The following is a 15,266-nucleotide window of genomic DNA, read 5'->3' as shown; positions in this document are numbered from 1 at the left end:
TTTTTGTTTGGCTCGGGGATTTCGCACCCCCTGGAAGCAGATCCATCATTCTGCCGGGGCAGGGTAGTGTTTCTGAGCCTGCAATTCCTGTCGGGATGCGGCAGAAATCCTACCCTGTGGTGTCAGGAGGAGAGTCGGATAGTGCCTGTTGGAAATGGACCGATAATATGGAATTGCCTTCCTGGAAAAGGGGGATTTAAGAGTCCAGCACATATTCCAAGAGCAGAAAGGAAAACTGAGAAGCTCCTCGCTGGGAGGTGTTGATCCATCCCAACACAGGAGTTTATCCTTCCTGCTAATCTCAGCCTCCTGTCAGCTCAGCCTAATTTAAACACAAGCCATGCTTATGTTTAAACATGTGCTTTGTCGCTTTCCTGGGCTGATAAAGTGGGATTAAGGAGCAGAAATGCTGCAAATCAGCCTGTTCAGTGGGCAAAAATCAGGGAAAAAGCTTCTGCTGGCTGAGAAATTCTACTTTCCTGGTAGGAGCTTGTGTCACCCAAGACACTTAACCATGGTGGTGACTTTTGGGGGGTTGGTGTGTGAGGAGGAAACCATGGGATGGAGGAAGTAAGGGAAGTAATAGAAGTGTCTGGTGTGTTTTAGGCAGCATGAGGAGGGGGGTGTTTGCAAGTGGAAAACCTTGGGAATCGCGGGGCTGGAATGCAGGTATCTGGATAACAAGAGAACTTGATGTTTGTTGAAAACCAGGTCTGGGCTTAACTCCCTGGCTGGGTCTAGTGCTATAACATCCAGTGATGGTTGTTCCAGTTCATATAACTTTATTACCCTCTGGAGAACGGTGTAACTGGGAGCTTGGGAATCTCTCCTGCCGCTCGGTGTCAGGGCTGCCGGGATCAGGTTCCCTTCTGAGGAGCTTTGTGGTCATTTAGCAAAAGTGCCTCTTTGGGAATGCCACCTGAAATCCATGACCTGGGAAATGGGGGTTTGATAAGACTCCTCTGTGAGTGTGGCTTGTCACTGGAAAGGCAGGAGAGAGGAAGAGCTGGGAAAACACTGGCTGTGGGGAAAGGCCCAGCAGGCTGATGTCACTTTGTGACTGATAACGACTGCTGTTCTCTGTGGGTGAGGTTTGATCATTCCCTCTTTCCCTATCCCACATTTCCAAGAGAGAGGGAGGCAGTCACACACTCCGAAGAGCCAGACCTGGGATGGCCCTTCCCATTGCTCCATTCCCTCTGTGCACAGCAGTGTCCAACGGGAACGGCTCGGGCTCACATTTTCCATGCTCAGTGTCTGCCTCAGCTTGATTATTTTTGGAAAGTGCTTTTGGAGGAGATGGCTTGGCCATCCAGGAGACTGGGATGAGAGGAAGAGGTGTCTCGCTGCAGCACAGCAGCTTCCAGGAGGAGAGCAGGGTGCAGAGGGAATGCTGGGCTGCTTCCTGAGGCTGTTCAGGATCAGTGGATGCTTTTCCCAGGAGCTTTGTGTGCCAGCTCACGGCATCTTGGCTCCCCTACCCCGATATTTCAGAGCATTCGGGAGCTGCAGAGGGGAGCGTTGTGAGGCTAAATAACATTCCAGGCTCTCTCTGGAGCCCTTGTGTAAACAAGGACATGGAGAGGGGGGCAAAAGATGCATAAAAATGGCTTCAGAAAGATAAACCGCAAGAATTTGGGGTGAAAAGGCATCAAAATCATCGAGTTGCAGAGCTGGATGGCTGTGCATCCCCTTTATATGTATTTTTTGTGTTCTGTTGCCCATGATCCCATTTTCCTGAGGCTGAGCCGGGGCAGGGATGGTCGCAGGGATCATCCCTTGCTTTTGGAAGGGCGAGATTTGAATCCTGGACCACGAGAGGGCAGTGCCTGCAGCTGGATTTCCCTCTGCTCCAAGACCCTCCCGGCTCATCGGCTGGGATTGCCAATCCAAAATAACATTATCTGCTCTTATTCCCGCCCCCTTTTCCCCCCCTCTCCTGGCAAGGAATTATTTGGGAGATTGGAATGGCTTTGGCGCTGGAGTTTCCCTGTTCAGATGACTTGAGCAAACAGACTGGGTGGGAGTCATCTAAAATTAGGCATCGTGGTGGTAATTGCACTTCGATCCCACAAAAGGAGCTGATGTGGCCTGGGAGGCTCTTCTCGAGGTCAGGGCTCACTGGTAACCCCTATGGAATATTCTGGGTGCCTCCACGTGGATTTATTGAGGATATACAGCTGGGAAGGGGGAGCACTGTGCTGGATTGTTGGAAGAGGACTTGCACAAGGTTTTTAGGATGCTGAAGTTTCTCTTGAAACCACCCAGCCTGCCTGTTTGCCTCCTTTCCTACCTGTGCAAACCGACTATCCTGCTCCAAGGAGTGTCCATGGGAAGAGTCCAAGGTCCAGCTTTGACCCCAGGGCCGTTCAGGGAACAGGTTCATTGCTTCCCTCCCAGAGTCTGACCCAGGAGCAAACACCTTCTGCCCTAGATCCCAAGGTCCCGCAGGACAACAGGAGCTAAAACCAAGCCTCAGGCTCTTGCACCTCCTCCTGCTGTTTCCCTGGACAAGTTTCCTGGGTGATATCCCAACACAGTGAGAACCTAGCCCCCAGCCCAGGAAATCCTGCCCAAAAAAACCATTATTGAGTTTGAAGGTGAAGGAAGGTTGTGATGAAGTGCCTGTAAAATCAACCACACATCAGCTTTTGGGCCAAGAAAGTGGATGTGGAGCCAGGTAATAACCACAAATTGCTGCTGCTTCTGCTTCTCCAGGTGGTCTCACGTGGCCTGAGATTAATTGCAGAGACCTGAAGAGCTGTAGGAGCTGCCACCACCCACCCTCACCCTCCCCAGCCCTGGCTGCCATCCCACCTGCAAATGGGACCAGGCTGCACCGTGGTGGTGTCACCCTCAAGGTGAGGGATTTGGAGCATGAGAGATACAGAGGAACTTTATTCTTCTCTCAGGAAGGCAGTGAAGAAAAGAACACCTGGGAGCTCCTTTGTGGGCTGCAATGTTCCCAAGGAACTAATTATTCCGATTACATCCCTTCCCTGGGAGGGTGGGGAGGCCCTGGCACAGGTTGCCCAGAGAAGCTGTGGCTGCCTCATCCCTGGAAGTGTCCAAGGCCAGGTTGGAGGGGATTTGGAGCAACCTGGGCTAGTGGGAGGGGTTGGAATGAGATGATCTTTAAGGTCTCTTCCAACCCAAACCATTCTGGGATTCTATTACTTGAGGAAAAACATTGTGTTTCCCGACTGACTGATGCTCAGCATCCAAAAAAGGGCCTGGGGTGAAGACACAGTGTTTGATGTTTGGCTCAGGCCAGAGTTTCCACACCCCCCTTCCCTGCAGTTCAGCCTCCTCCTTCCCCCTCAGCAGGACGTGTGTGGTTGCAGGAGCACAGACAGCCCAGCCTGGGGTCACCCACCATGGTGACAGCGGCTGTGGAGCCACCTCTGACCCTCAGGGATGGTTCTCCACATGGAAACTGCACTCGAGGAGCACCGTGCAAAGTGTCCAACTTCTGTACAGGCAACAGGGGAGTGACCCAGAGGGGTCTCTTTAAATTAGGGCTGTGAGTGGCAGGTCTGCCTCAATAATCTATAATAATTTGCCTTTCAAATCTTGGCCACCAGAGCTCGAGCAGCTTGTGAATCACAAGATCTTCAGTGGCAACATTTAAGGAGCAATTCGGTTTTGTCCAACTTGCCCAGTCTTGTTTCAGGTGAAACATGAAAGACCATTTTCCATGCTGGCTCTTGGCAATTACAGAATCCCAGAACGGTTTGGGTTGGAAGAGACTTAAAGCTCTACTAATTCCAACCCCCTGCCATGGGCAAGGACACCTTCCACTATCCCTGGTTGTTTAGAAATTGCTGCTGTGGGTCTGTGGCCAAATAAAAAAATAGAAAACCAAATTGTCCCTTCTGCCCCAACTCTGTCCTCGAAAAAACTCCCAACGCCTTCTCAAAAGAGCAGCTCACAATGGGGATGGGATTTCTTTTGTTCCAGAGTTTCCAAGCTGCTGGAGAACCACGGTGTATTGTTTCAGAAAGGGGCAGGAGTTCAGTTTTGGAAGAAGGAAGGTGTAACAAATAATTCTCACTTTTCTTGGCAGGGACTGTGGTGAGTTGGAAGCAGGGCCTGTGTTTCAAGTGAACAATTCTCCTGCTGCCCATGGGCCCCTGAGCTGCTCCTCGGGGGCTGGAATAGGAGGGTACCATTCTTCAGCACCTCCTGGCATCCTTCCACAGGAGGTTTGGCTGTGGAATTTCTGGTGAAAGGGTCCTGCTGCTTTGTTAGACAACAAAGAAAAATCAGAGCTGGTCTGTGCTGTGGTGCAGAGGAAGAAGAGCTGAAAACACCAGGAAGGTGGAGCCTGACTCAAACCAGACTGGTCATTGGGATTCCCTATTTGGGAATGTGCTGGTGGAACAGGGAGCCTCACACAGGTCTTTGTAAAGTCATTTAAAATCTTGGTCTGGGCTAGAGTGTGATGGGGGCTGCTCTACACTCAGGCTGTGTATCATGGAATTTGTATGATTTATGGGAACCCTATAGCTGGAATAAAATTTCAGGGGTCAAGAGGTGAGATGAAGAAATGGAGAAATGAGGGTAAATAGCAGGAGTAGTTCCCTGACAGAGAATCCCACTGTGCTGGCAGTCAGGCCTGTGAATAGGAGAGCACAAATCTGCCACCAAGTGTGACACAGGGAATGAGCCAGAACTGACAGGAGACAGGATGTGTGGATGTGGAGCATGGATTGCACAGAAATCATTGCCCCTGGGCCTTTCTGCCTTATAGTCCACTCCCAGAAGCTGGAGTTCTGTCAGAAAAAGGCAGGATTGTTCAAGGACAAATATGCCCAGCCCTGGAGCTATTGAGGAACAGCTTTCCTGGAAAAAAATCCTTGAAGAGCCAATTTTTTTTGGTACTGATTAGCAGGAAAAGTGCCATAGGCTTGGCTTCCTTCAGCCAGAGAGAGCTGATACCCTCCTTATTGACTTTGATTTGTCTGAAATTAAAGGGATCACCAGAGGCTGATCTAGTGCTGTGACACGCTCACCATTTTGGCAGCCAGATGATTTAATGACCCATCACCCAAAAAGCATCCTTTGGCTTAGCACCTCTGGCTGGAGCATCAGCTGTGAGAGCCTGTCAGACTCCAGGTAGCTTGGGGAGAGCAGGAAGAGGAGGACAGTCCCCTCCAGCCAGCAGAAATCAGGATAAACCCAATGTGGCTGCACTGAAGGTGATGGAATGACACCAGTGTCAAAGCAGCAGCTTCATCAGTTCTGTTGGGGCAATAAATGCCTTGACTCCTAATTACTGACTGCAGAGCCCAAGATTAGAGTCTTAACTCCAAAAGGAACATTTTTATTCCTGCTTTTGACTTCAACCCAAACTCCAGTCCTTGCATATCCTGCTGCAGGATTTATTTGCTACAGTTTTTCCTAGCTTAGAGCCATCATCAAATTCCAACAGCAGCCTATTCCTCGAAGTCTTGCCTTGTGCAAGGATTCCTTGAGAGCAACAGGTATAGGTGGGTGTGCCTCCATAGGGGGCAGAGCTTGCCAGCCTGCAGACCACAGGCCAGCTGGCAAATCCTGTAGGAACTCCATGGTGGTGCTGGTGGAACTGGGCTGTGGAAAGCGCAGCAGATATTTCTGTCTGTGCTGGTGTCACTGTTTGAATGTGGAGCACCAGTGGTGGGTGTTTGCCCCTCATGGGAGGACTTCAGCTCTGGCTTCCTTCCTCAACTGGAGTCACCACATTGAGGAAAATCCCCATTCCAGGCAGTTCTTCCCACTCCTGTCATTACGCAGAATCCCAGGATATGCTGAGCTGAAAGGGACCCACAAGGATCATCCAGTCTAACCCTCAGCCCTGCACAGGCCCATCCCCAAGAGTCACCCCCTGTGCCCCAGAGGATCATCCAAACCCTCCTGGAGCTCTGGCAGCCTTGGGGCTGTGCCCACTGCCCTGGGGAGCCTGGGCAGTGCCCAACCACCCTCTGGGAGAAGAACCTTTGCCTGAGAGCCAACCTGACCCTGCCCTGACACAGCTTCAGGTCACTCCCTGGCTGCTGTCCCTGGTCCCCCCAGAGCAGAGCTCAGTCCCTGCCCCTCCTCTGCCCCTCCCCAGGAAGGTGGAACTGCAGTGAGGTCTCCCCTCAGTCTCCTCAGCTCCAGCTGAACACACCAAGTGCCCTCAGTGTCCTCCCATGGCTTCCTCTCAGGACCCTTCCCCATCTCTGTTCCCTCCTTCAGACACTCTCTAATGGCTTAAATCTCCCTTGTGTTGTGTCCCCCAGAGTTCCCCACTATTGCAGGGGAGGGGCCCCAGGGCAGAGCAGGGCAGGACAATCCCCTCCCTGGTGCCCCCAGGACAGGGATGGCCCTCCTGGCTGCCAGGGCACTGCTGGCTCGTGGCCACTTTCCAGCATCACATTCCCAGTCTGTCCATCCATCCGTGGTTGCCCCATCCCAGGGGCAGAATCTGGCACTTCCCCTGGTTGAACTTCCCCTGGTTGGTGATTCCCAGCCCTCGGATCTGTCTCTCAGCAGGGCCTCCCTGCCTTCCAGGGACTCAGCAGCTCCTCCCAGTGTTGTGTCATCTGCAAATCTGCTCAGTGTCCCTCCCGGTCCCGTGTCCAAGTGATTTATGGAGGTGTTGGAGAGCACAGGACCCAGGAAGGAGCCCTGTAGAACCCCACTGGTGGCAGGTCATCAGGCCCTGTTGGAGGCTATTCCACCCCCAACCATGACAACACCTATGGAAAACCCTGCTGGGTCTATTTGGACACTTCCCAGTGTGACTGAGGTGGCTGTGGAGCTCTCTCTGCCCTGTGATCCCATGGCTGGGACTGAGCCTTGATGTCACCAGGAAGGTGACAATGTGACAGCTGCTCCCAGTGGTGCTGCAGGGCTGAGGGATGAGGGACTGGATGGTCCTTTAGGATGCACAGAGGTCCTTGGGCAACCTGGACCAAGCACCAGGTCATCTCTGATGAACCTGTGACACGTGGGTGACACAGAGGATCAGCATTCCCAGAGCCAGGTGGGAAGGAATGACCTCTGGGAGCCATCCCAGGAATTTTTGTCCTGAGTCAGGATTTAAGGTACTTCCCACCTTCCCTGCGGAGCCTCACTAAGCTCAGACTGTGAGATGAGCTCAACCTCAGCCCAGCCAGGTCTGTGCTTACAGGCCCTGCTGCCTTTCTAGCACAGAAGAGGAGAGGATTTGGAAGAACCAATGATTTCATATTTTACAGGTCGTGGAGATTTATATTATTCACTTATTCACATAAGTATTCACAGGTATTTTTACGGTAAGTTTTTGGGTTTGTTTTTATTTTAAAACCAAAACGAGTCGAGAAGGAGGTAAATGTAGAAAAATGTGTTTTCGGGGTTTTTTTAAAGATTTTTTTCATCTTTTCAGGTGCTATTTCCTTTAAAAATTAGCTCAAAAATGTTACAAATTACTGTAAAAAGATCAAAAGCCAAAGGCTGTTTTTCCATAAGCATTTGAGGTGCTATGGAGGAAAGGAGAGGAGGAAATGGTGCCCAAGTGGGGGCTGGACCTTTCCATACCAAAATGCCTCTTCCTCAGACCTCCCAAAGTTGCCTCATTGGGAGGAAGCAACCTGAGGATGAAGAAGGTCCCTGGGGTTGGAACTGGGTGACCTTTTAGGTCCCTTCCAACCCAAACCATTCCGTGATCCTCTGAAGACGTGGGAAATGCTGGATAAACACACAGAAAGAGCCCCCTGTCCCCTCCTGGTGGCTTTGACAGTGGTGCCCCTGGACATCTGCAGCCAAGCAATGGGGGTTGCTTCTTTTTCTCTTCTGCCCAGGGGGATGTTTTCCCACATGCTGGAACTGTGATTTGGGCACAGTTCTCACCCAGCAGAAGAGAAACTATTGTTGCTGTGACTGTGCTGACACTGATTTTTAATGGTTTGTTGTTTCCATGCTAGAGGAGCTTTATCAGAGGGTGAGAAACTGGAAGAAAGAGAAGCAGAAGGCCCTAAACAGTGCTGACTTAACACCCAAAGGGGCTGGGTGCTGGACATGAGGCGAGCAAGCGATGTGGGACAATAACTGAGTCGTAAGTGCCACGGGTTTATTTGCAATTTGTCATTTCAGGGCTGAGAACTGGCTGCGCTCGCAGCCCCGAGAGCGGAACAGCCGGTCCCCAGCAGGCAGGTCCTCATCAAGTTTCTGTAATCTGCTGCCTTCAGAGGTCTTCCTTTTGGGTGCCCTTAATCCCACTTTACCCAGGACAGGCGGGCTGTGAGATCTGCAGGGAACAAGGGAGAAAGGAAAACACAGGAAACACTTCAAATCCATTTAAATCAGCATTGAACGAGTCAACTCTTCAGCCTCTCCAGAAGAGGAGCCTCGTTCATTTGGCTCTTTCCAAGTTAACCAGAAGCCTGACAACAGAGGTGATCCCAATGTGTTGTTTAAAAACCTGTTTATCTATTAAAAGCTGGAGAAGGGGGACAATAAAATATAAATATTCTCTGTAGTCAAGAGAGTTGTGGTCAGTGGTATATCAGGAGTCATTTTCCCAGTCATGTAGCTGATGGGAATGAATAGGAAAGGAGAAAAAGACTCAATTAACTTTTCTTTTAAACTAGATTATTGCTTTTTCCCTTCAGGCTCTGTCCCTTGGACACTTCACTGGGAAGTGAAAGGGGAATGTTTTTATTCAGTGACTTTTCTTGGGTTTTGTGCTGCACTTTTGAAGGCTCAATATGGTACAAGGCCTGTTTCCAAGATGTGACAAACTCCAAAGGGACAGGGATAGAAAGGGAGTTAATTAACTTATAATGCAAAGTGCCAAGAACTACTGAAAATCCCCCTCTGCTCCTCCCTGCTCTCGGCAGCACAAACACCGTGTTGGGCACTTGGGCAATTTCCCATCTTCACATACTGATGAAACAATATATTCTGGAGGAAGAGAGGACTAAATCCATCCCACCTAAGTCAGGATTGAGTAGAAAACAAATAAAACCAGAATAACAGCCCTTCACTTTAAAAAAGAAATATTTAACTAAGAATAAAAATTGCAAATAGGTGTTTGCTCCCCTATACTTTGGAAATAACCTGAAATTTGAATGCTCTGTTTTGTGTATCCTGCTTCTGTAACTCTTGGTTACTAGAACATATCTATTTTAAGAAATTAAATATTTCATTAAATATTTAAGAAATTAAATGCTGTCTGTGTTCACAGACAGGTGTTTTTCTCAGTCAAGTACAGCCTGAAAAAGACTTATAAAAAACCAAAGAAAATCTCTACAGGCTCCCTCAGCTTGCATCATAAAAGATAAATTTTGCACAGAATTGATAAAAAAAAGTCTAAAAATATATTCAGAGAATAAAAATCATGTTTGTCAAAGGAGCCATTTCCATGAGCTTAGTAAGTTGTTTTGAGGGGGGTTTAATTTTTTTAAGAACAAATCCTTCTCCAAAGAAAGTCAGAAGGAAAACTTGAATTATTTTAATTTTGATTGTGAGTTTACTCAGCTCCTTTTTTTTACAGGTGATTTCTCTGCTGTCAGAGCCACTTGGATGTGACAAGTGGGGGTTCAAAAGCAATTTGATGCTCTTCCACTGGCAGCCCAAAGCATTGTCTGACAGGACCCGAGGGAGCGGCTGGAGCTGTGTCAGGGGAGGTTTTGGTGGATCTCAGGAAAAGTTTCGTCCCCCAGAGGGTGGTTGGCACTGCCCAAGTTCCCCGGGGCAGTGGGCACGACCCCAAGGCTGCCAGAGCTCTGGGAGGGTTTGGACAAGGCCCTCAGGGACAGGGTGAATTGTTGGGATGTCCTGGGCAGGGCCAGGAGTTGGGCTCTGAAATCCTTGTGGGTCCCTTCCAGCTCCGGATATCCTGTGATTCCACTTGATTCTGCTCCTCCAAAACCCCCCTCGCCCGTCACTCACCGCTCGTGTTCCAGGCTGCGGGCGCTTGGCTCTGCCAGCCCTTCCTCAGGCACTGCTCCACGTAGGCCCTGGGGTGGCAGCCGGAGAGCAGGATGTCGCGGAGCAGCGCGATGTAGGCGATGGCCAAGCGCAGCGTGTCGATCTTGGACAGGCGCCGCTCGTAGGGGAAGGTGGGCACGTGGCCCCGCAGCCGCTCGAAGGCCGCGTTGATGCTGAGCATCCTCCTCCTCTCGCGCAGGTTGGCGGCGCGGCGCTGCCGGCCGTGCCCGGGGGGCTGTGCCGGGCTGGGGGCACCCTCTGCTCCCCCCTGGGCTGTTCCCACGCAGGACGGGTCCTCCAGGCACGGCCAGTCCAGCAGGAAGTTCTCCAGCTGGGCCTCAGGATCTGCCTGGTCCCACAAGAGGAATTCAGTGGGGTCTTCCCACTCTAAGCCGTAGCAAAGCTCCTCCATGAGGACCCACCGGTCTCAACCGACCTCAAGAAATGCTTGGAGCTTCAAGGGCTCTGTGAGGTTCTAATCTCTAATTGTTGGGGAGTCCTGGTTGTGTCCTTGAGGAAGAACATCCTCGAAAGATGCAAATCCAAGCGGGACTCATGATTTAAATACTTGATGGCTCCCCAGCAGGGGAATGATCCCATTCTTCTCCACTGCAAACTAATTAATCCATGTGCTTCTCTTTTTATCAGCTGTTGACTGCAAAACAATGTGAATGAATCGAAGGCAGAATGAGGTTTTTATTAGCTTTCTCCTGGAAAATCCATTGAAGCTCTTGCCCAAGTCCAGTCTGTCCACTTGCTGTTCAGAGCAGGGCTCACACAGGGGGTTTTGTTGTTATTGTTGTTGGGTTTGGTTGGGAAGCAAGTAAATAGAGTCCTTTATCTTTCTGGTGAAGTGTTAATACCCCCCCTCCCATGGCTGGACAAAAAACATGGTATTGTAGTGCTGTCAGAAACACCTGATTCTGCCCTCTCTGGCAGCAGGAGCCCAAGGCATCTTCTGCTCTTCCAGCCAGAGGAGGTGTGGGATGTACTGCAGGGTAACATTGGAACACAGGGGTACCTCATTTAATAATCACCACCACCTCATTTGCTTACTGCATGTCCTCATTTGCACTGACAAGACACATTTTGTGGCCTATGCAACATTTGGGGCTGTCTCAGACCAGGAAATGAGAGCAGCTGGAATAACCACAATAGACACAGCCCTAGATCAGTGGACCAGCTGGGAGAGAAGAGCTGGAAACTGGGAGAGTGGCAGGTGAGAGGTGCAAAGCACCACCAGAACTTTAAAGCAAGTGCAGGATATGAGTGTGTTCTTCACTCTCTCCGATTTCCACAATGTTTAAGCCAAGATTTAAATGAATTCAGAAATAGTTTAAGTCGTATTTTAAGGACTTAAATAAACAGAAACATGTTTTAAGTTAGAGCAGACCTAAATGCTTTTCCTGAAGCATCTCGTAAAGAACTTTTATAAAGATACTTAATCACATCCTTGAGTTCATGCACAGACTCGTGTCCTGCTGCTGCTTAAAATTTTAGGAGATGTCTCCTGTGAAGTTTGGGAGCCCCAGGCAGCTGCTGACAGGACAAAGCTCAGTAGCTTCAGATAAAGAGCTAGGAAGCAGAAAAAGACCTGTGTTTTCCATGGATCCCAAAGGATGATCAGGTTCTCCATCTAACAGTGGGAGCACTCCCGGTAGCTTTGCCCTGGGAAGGGATGGATTGATTCTAAGGTAAGGCAGAGGCTACCGATGCCTCTTCTTAGTGACCTGGGATTTGGCCTTGTGGCAATTCTACCTGCTCCAGGAAGTTTAAGGCAATGGAAAACAGGCTGCAGGAAAGATTTTGGCAGAGTAGTTGTGAGAGGGTGACAGTTTATGAAACCCTTGGACTCTCTTCTTGTGCAAATTGAACAAGAAATCCATTTAACTGTAAATCTACTTAAGAAAGGGAAATACCAAGTGTGACAGTCACAGAATCCTCAGGGTTGGACAACAGAGGGCAAAGAGCTGTTAAAGAATTAGAGTGTTTTGCCTCCTCTGCTCAGCTCGGGGCATGAATTTTTTGATGGTTTTGTACAAAAGTGAATTATTTGTCATGATGCCAACAACCAAATGTTGGTATTGTGAAAGTCTGTAGTGATGGACAGCTTCTGCTCTCAGTGAAGCCCAACGAGGGACAAGGAAGGGATGCAGGATGGGTGAAAGGAATGACCAGGGAGAAAAACTGAGGGTGGAACTTGCAGTTCACTCTGCAGTGGTTTATTTTAAGCCATAGAATCCTTAAAGCTGGACAAGACCTTTAAGTTCACCACGTCCAAGAGTCCACCCAGCCCAAACCTGATCCCTGTATTTTTCAGTTCCCAAAAGGAACAACTCACTGCCTGTTCTTTATGGGGCTCTCCCACAGCTCCCTGCTCGCTGCTTAACTCAGCACGTGCTTGGGTCAAACCTAAGACACTTGAAAACCCCCAAATCAGCAGGAGAACAGCAGGTCTTCTCCTGAGCAGGGCTCTGGAGGAGACAAGGTGAGTTTTAAGTGCCGGGTTCCTCCTCCTCAGCAGATGCTTCCTCAGCGCTGAATGTTCCCTTCCAGAGCCATCAGTGCTAATGTTGCCTGGGGATATGTCTGGCTCCACAGATGGAGAGCAGATGTTCCAGCAAAGCTCCTTTTAGCATGTTCACGGGCAATTTGGCTCTGTCAGAGATACTCTGGACAAAGCAGAAGGGGAGGAGGGGAAGAAAGAGGGAAAATAAGGAAAGGTTTCCCCTTAGAAAGCCAGCCCAGGGCTCAGGAGAGAGGATGAGGTTCCCATTCCTCACCCTTCCACAACTTTGTGCTCCCAGTATTTCTGCAACTTTGTTCATCAGAGACAGAGGGAATGTACCACTAATTGGGCTAATTTTGCACTTGTCTGGAAGCTGCTGGTGAGGGAATCTGCCCCAGGGAATGAGGTACCAAGGGTACCACCCTCAGTGGGGCGGCTGTTGGTTATGACATGTGCCTGATATTTCCAGATCTGCTCAAGTGTTATTTCCTCCCAAGTATATTCAGATCCAGTGGGATCCAGAAATAGCATTTGACTGCTGGTCATTTTTAATCAGTAGGGTCTGATGAAAGCAAATTATTGATTGAGAAACTTTGCCCAGGATTATTGTCCACGATAAGCAACGGAGCCATCACTGTTGGGGTTTGGATTTTCCAGATCTAGATAGCAACATCTCCCTTTAACATTTGCCCTATTCATGTTGGGAACCACCTTCCTCAGCCCTGTCCCACTTCCTCTGTCACCTGCACAAATCCACCCACGGCAGTCTCTGTGACTTTCCCCATTTCATAGATTTTGGGTACAAATCTTCTTTTAGGGAATGTTTCCACTACAGATTGTTCTCTTTACAGTGCCTTAGCAGCTAAAAGCTGTTTCCCTGTACCTGTATCCCAAAAAAACCCAGGGTGACCTGAGGCTATTTGGGATTAAGATTTTTCTCTCCTCTTCTTGTCCCATTTGCCTTATTTCAGACACAGTTCGGGAACCTTCTCAATGACATTGAGAAACCTCCCAGTGCTGACAAAATGGCATTATTATTATTAATAATATCTTCTCTTTTTCTTCGCTGGGAATTTAGTCTGAATATGTTTCCATCACCTTTAATGCCTTAATAAAGGGGGTCAGTCCTTGACCTGGACAAAGAACAGACAGAGAAAGGACCAGATGCTTTACTTTCAAGTGAGATGACTCCAAAGCACAAGTGCATCGTGTCATAGCTGCTAATCCAACATTACACTGTGCAGCTCGGGGAGCTGCATCCCAGATGGACAGAGAAGACCAGAGGAAAGATGCTAAAAGTGTTGGGGAATGTTTTATCCCGGTGGGACAGTGCAGCTCCTGGTGGGGTGGCTCCCTTTTAACATGTGGTAGCAGAGGCTCTGCCAAAATAAGGTGTGAGAGGGACCTCCAGGACCTGAGTCACCACCCTTTATCCTATAGATCCTGCACCTCCTTTGGTCCCATCCCTGGGACACCTGGATTAGTAGGCACATTTTTCAGTGAAGTTCTGGGGGCAAGAAAAGTGCAAGTATTATCATTTAACAATGGAATGTGCTTCTTTTTAACCTAAAACAATTGCAAAGGGAAGGGCCTAATGAAAAGCAGCTGAAGGATTCCCAGGGCAAGAGGATTTCAAAGGGCTAATGGCCATTTCTGAGCTGCTGGAATAACTGTGAAACAAAACCTTTGTAGGATGTTGATTTAAGTAAAGAAGGTAACAGGACCTTTATTATTCCCAGGGTAGAAACATCAATTGTGTGATCAGATGTCAAAGTTTGGGAGGGAAGGCACCAGTGGATAGTTGTTAATACAGCTTTGATTTAGTTGATTATTCCTATAAACTAGTCAAGGTAGTCTTGGCTTTAAACTCTTTGGTGTTTAGAAGTGAACACAGTCACTTTACCCTTCCTGCAGGGTGTTTGCAGAGTCACACCAGATCAACCCCAGTCTCTGGGACAAGGGGGGGATTTTCTCTAATAAAAACACTAACTGGTGGTTTCCCCTTTCTCACAGAGCTTTTTATGGATTGGGGGGTGATCTCTGGGCTCTTGCTGCCAAATAATTCCTAATCCACATCACTGCCCTGTGGCTGCTTGGATGAGTGAATGGTCATCTTTGGGAGACAATGTGGACGTCAGCCTGTGCTGGATGGAAGCGCTCCTGGGGACTCCTGAAGGAATGTGGTGTTCCTTGGGCAGTGGCTTTGGGAATGCTGCTTCTGTGCTTCTCTGTGGCTGGTTGTTCACTCTTCCATCCCTGAAGTGTCCAAGACCAGGTTGGACGGGGCTTGGAGCAACCTGGGATAGTGGGAGGTGTCTCTGCCCACAGCAGGAGGCGGGATGAGATGGGATTTAAGGTCCCTCCCAACGCAAACCATTCCATGATTCTACAATTCTTGAACCATCTGGAACATCCCCTGGCAAGGTTAACATAGTGCTGCATCCAGGGATTGCAGGCAGTTCCCATGGATAAATCTGTCTCCATATCCAACGAGAAATACCTCTAGGGAGAGGAAAAACTGTCACTCACGTGACATCTTATGATGTAATTAGAGGGTTTATTTGGATATCTCCAAGTGGTGACTTGCTCCAAGTCATGGGATGGTGATTTGGCCATCAGGAACTGAGAAAATCCTTCTGAGCCTTCCTTTTTGAGGAAAACAGGAAAGTTTGGGTTTGGTTTTGCAAAGCCAGGGTAGACAATATGTTTTCTGCAAGGTGCATGTGCAGTTTTTAAAGAGGTGGGGTTTCCATCCACGAAACCACAGGTGCCCTTTCTCTTGGTACAAGAAACCCTGGATATCTGTTTGTCATCAGGATTT

General features: G+C 49.1%; 1 protein-coding gene and 1 long non-coding RNA gene across 2 annotated transcripts in view; one reads left to right on the top strand and one right to left on the bottom strand.

The window, feature by feature from the left end:
• Positions 1-8,001, top strand: part of LOC135416917 (uncharacterized) — a 39,438-nt gene extending 31,437 nt beyond the window's left edge. Inside the window, exons 2-3 of the long non-coding RNA XR_010431811.1 lie at positions 2,719-4,400; positions 7,931-8,001. This is a non-coding gene — a long non-coding RNA (uncharacterized LOC135416917). The remainder of the gene's footprint in view (positions 1-2,718; positions 4,401-7,930) is intronic.
• A 52-nt stretch (positions 8,002-8,053) lies between these two features.
• Positions 8,054-10,474, bottom strand: LOC135416915 (helix-loop-helix protein 13-like). Its single transcript, XM_064660243.1, has 2 exons — positions 9,898-10,474; positions 8,054-8,251 (listed from the first exon to the last, which is right to left on the bottom strand). Exons 1-2 carry the CDS (start codon positions 10,346-10,348, stop codon positions 8,214-8,216), a joined length of 489 nt encoding a protein of 162 aa, XP_064516313.1. The 5' UTR covers positions 10,349-10,474; the 3' UTR covers positions 8,054-8,213.
• Positions 10,475-15,266: the final 4,792 nt, after the last annotated feature.

Source organism: Pseudopipra pipra, chromosome 7 (assembly GCF_036250125.1).
Source record: "Pseudopipra pipra isolate bDixPip1 chromosome 7, bDixPip1.hap1, whole genome shotgun sequence".
NCBI lineage: Eukaryota > Metazoa > Chordata > Aves > Passeriformes > Pipridae > Pseudopipra > Pseudopipra pipra.
Note: the sequence above shows the minus strand (reverse complement) of the source record. Positions and strands in the feature narration are given on the sequence as shown.

Excerpts from the sequence above, each read along its gene's own strand:
- LOC135416915 (XM_064660243.1), bottom strand. The coding sequence starts at position 10,348 with ATGGAGGAGCTTTGCTACGGCTTAGAGTGGGAAGACCCCACTGAATTC. Across the intron at positions 8,252-9,897 it reads CGCAGCCTGGAACACGAGCG|ATCTCACAGCCCGCCTGTCC; the intron begins GTGAGTGACGGG and ends TGTTCCCTGCAG.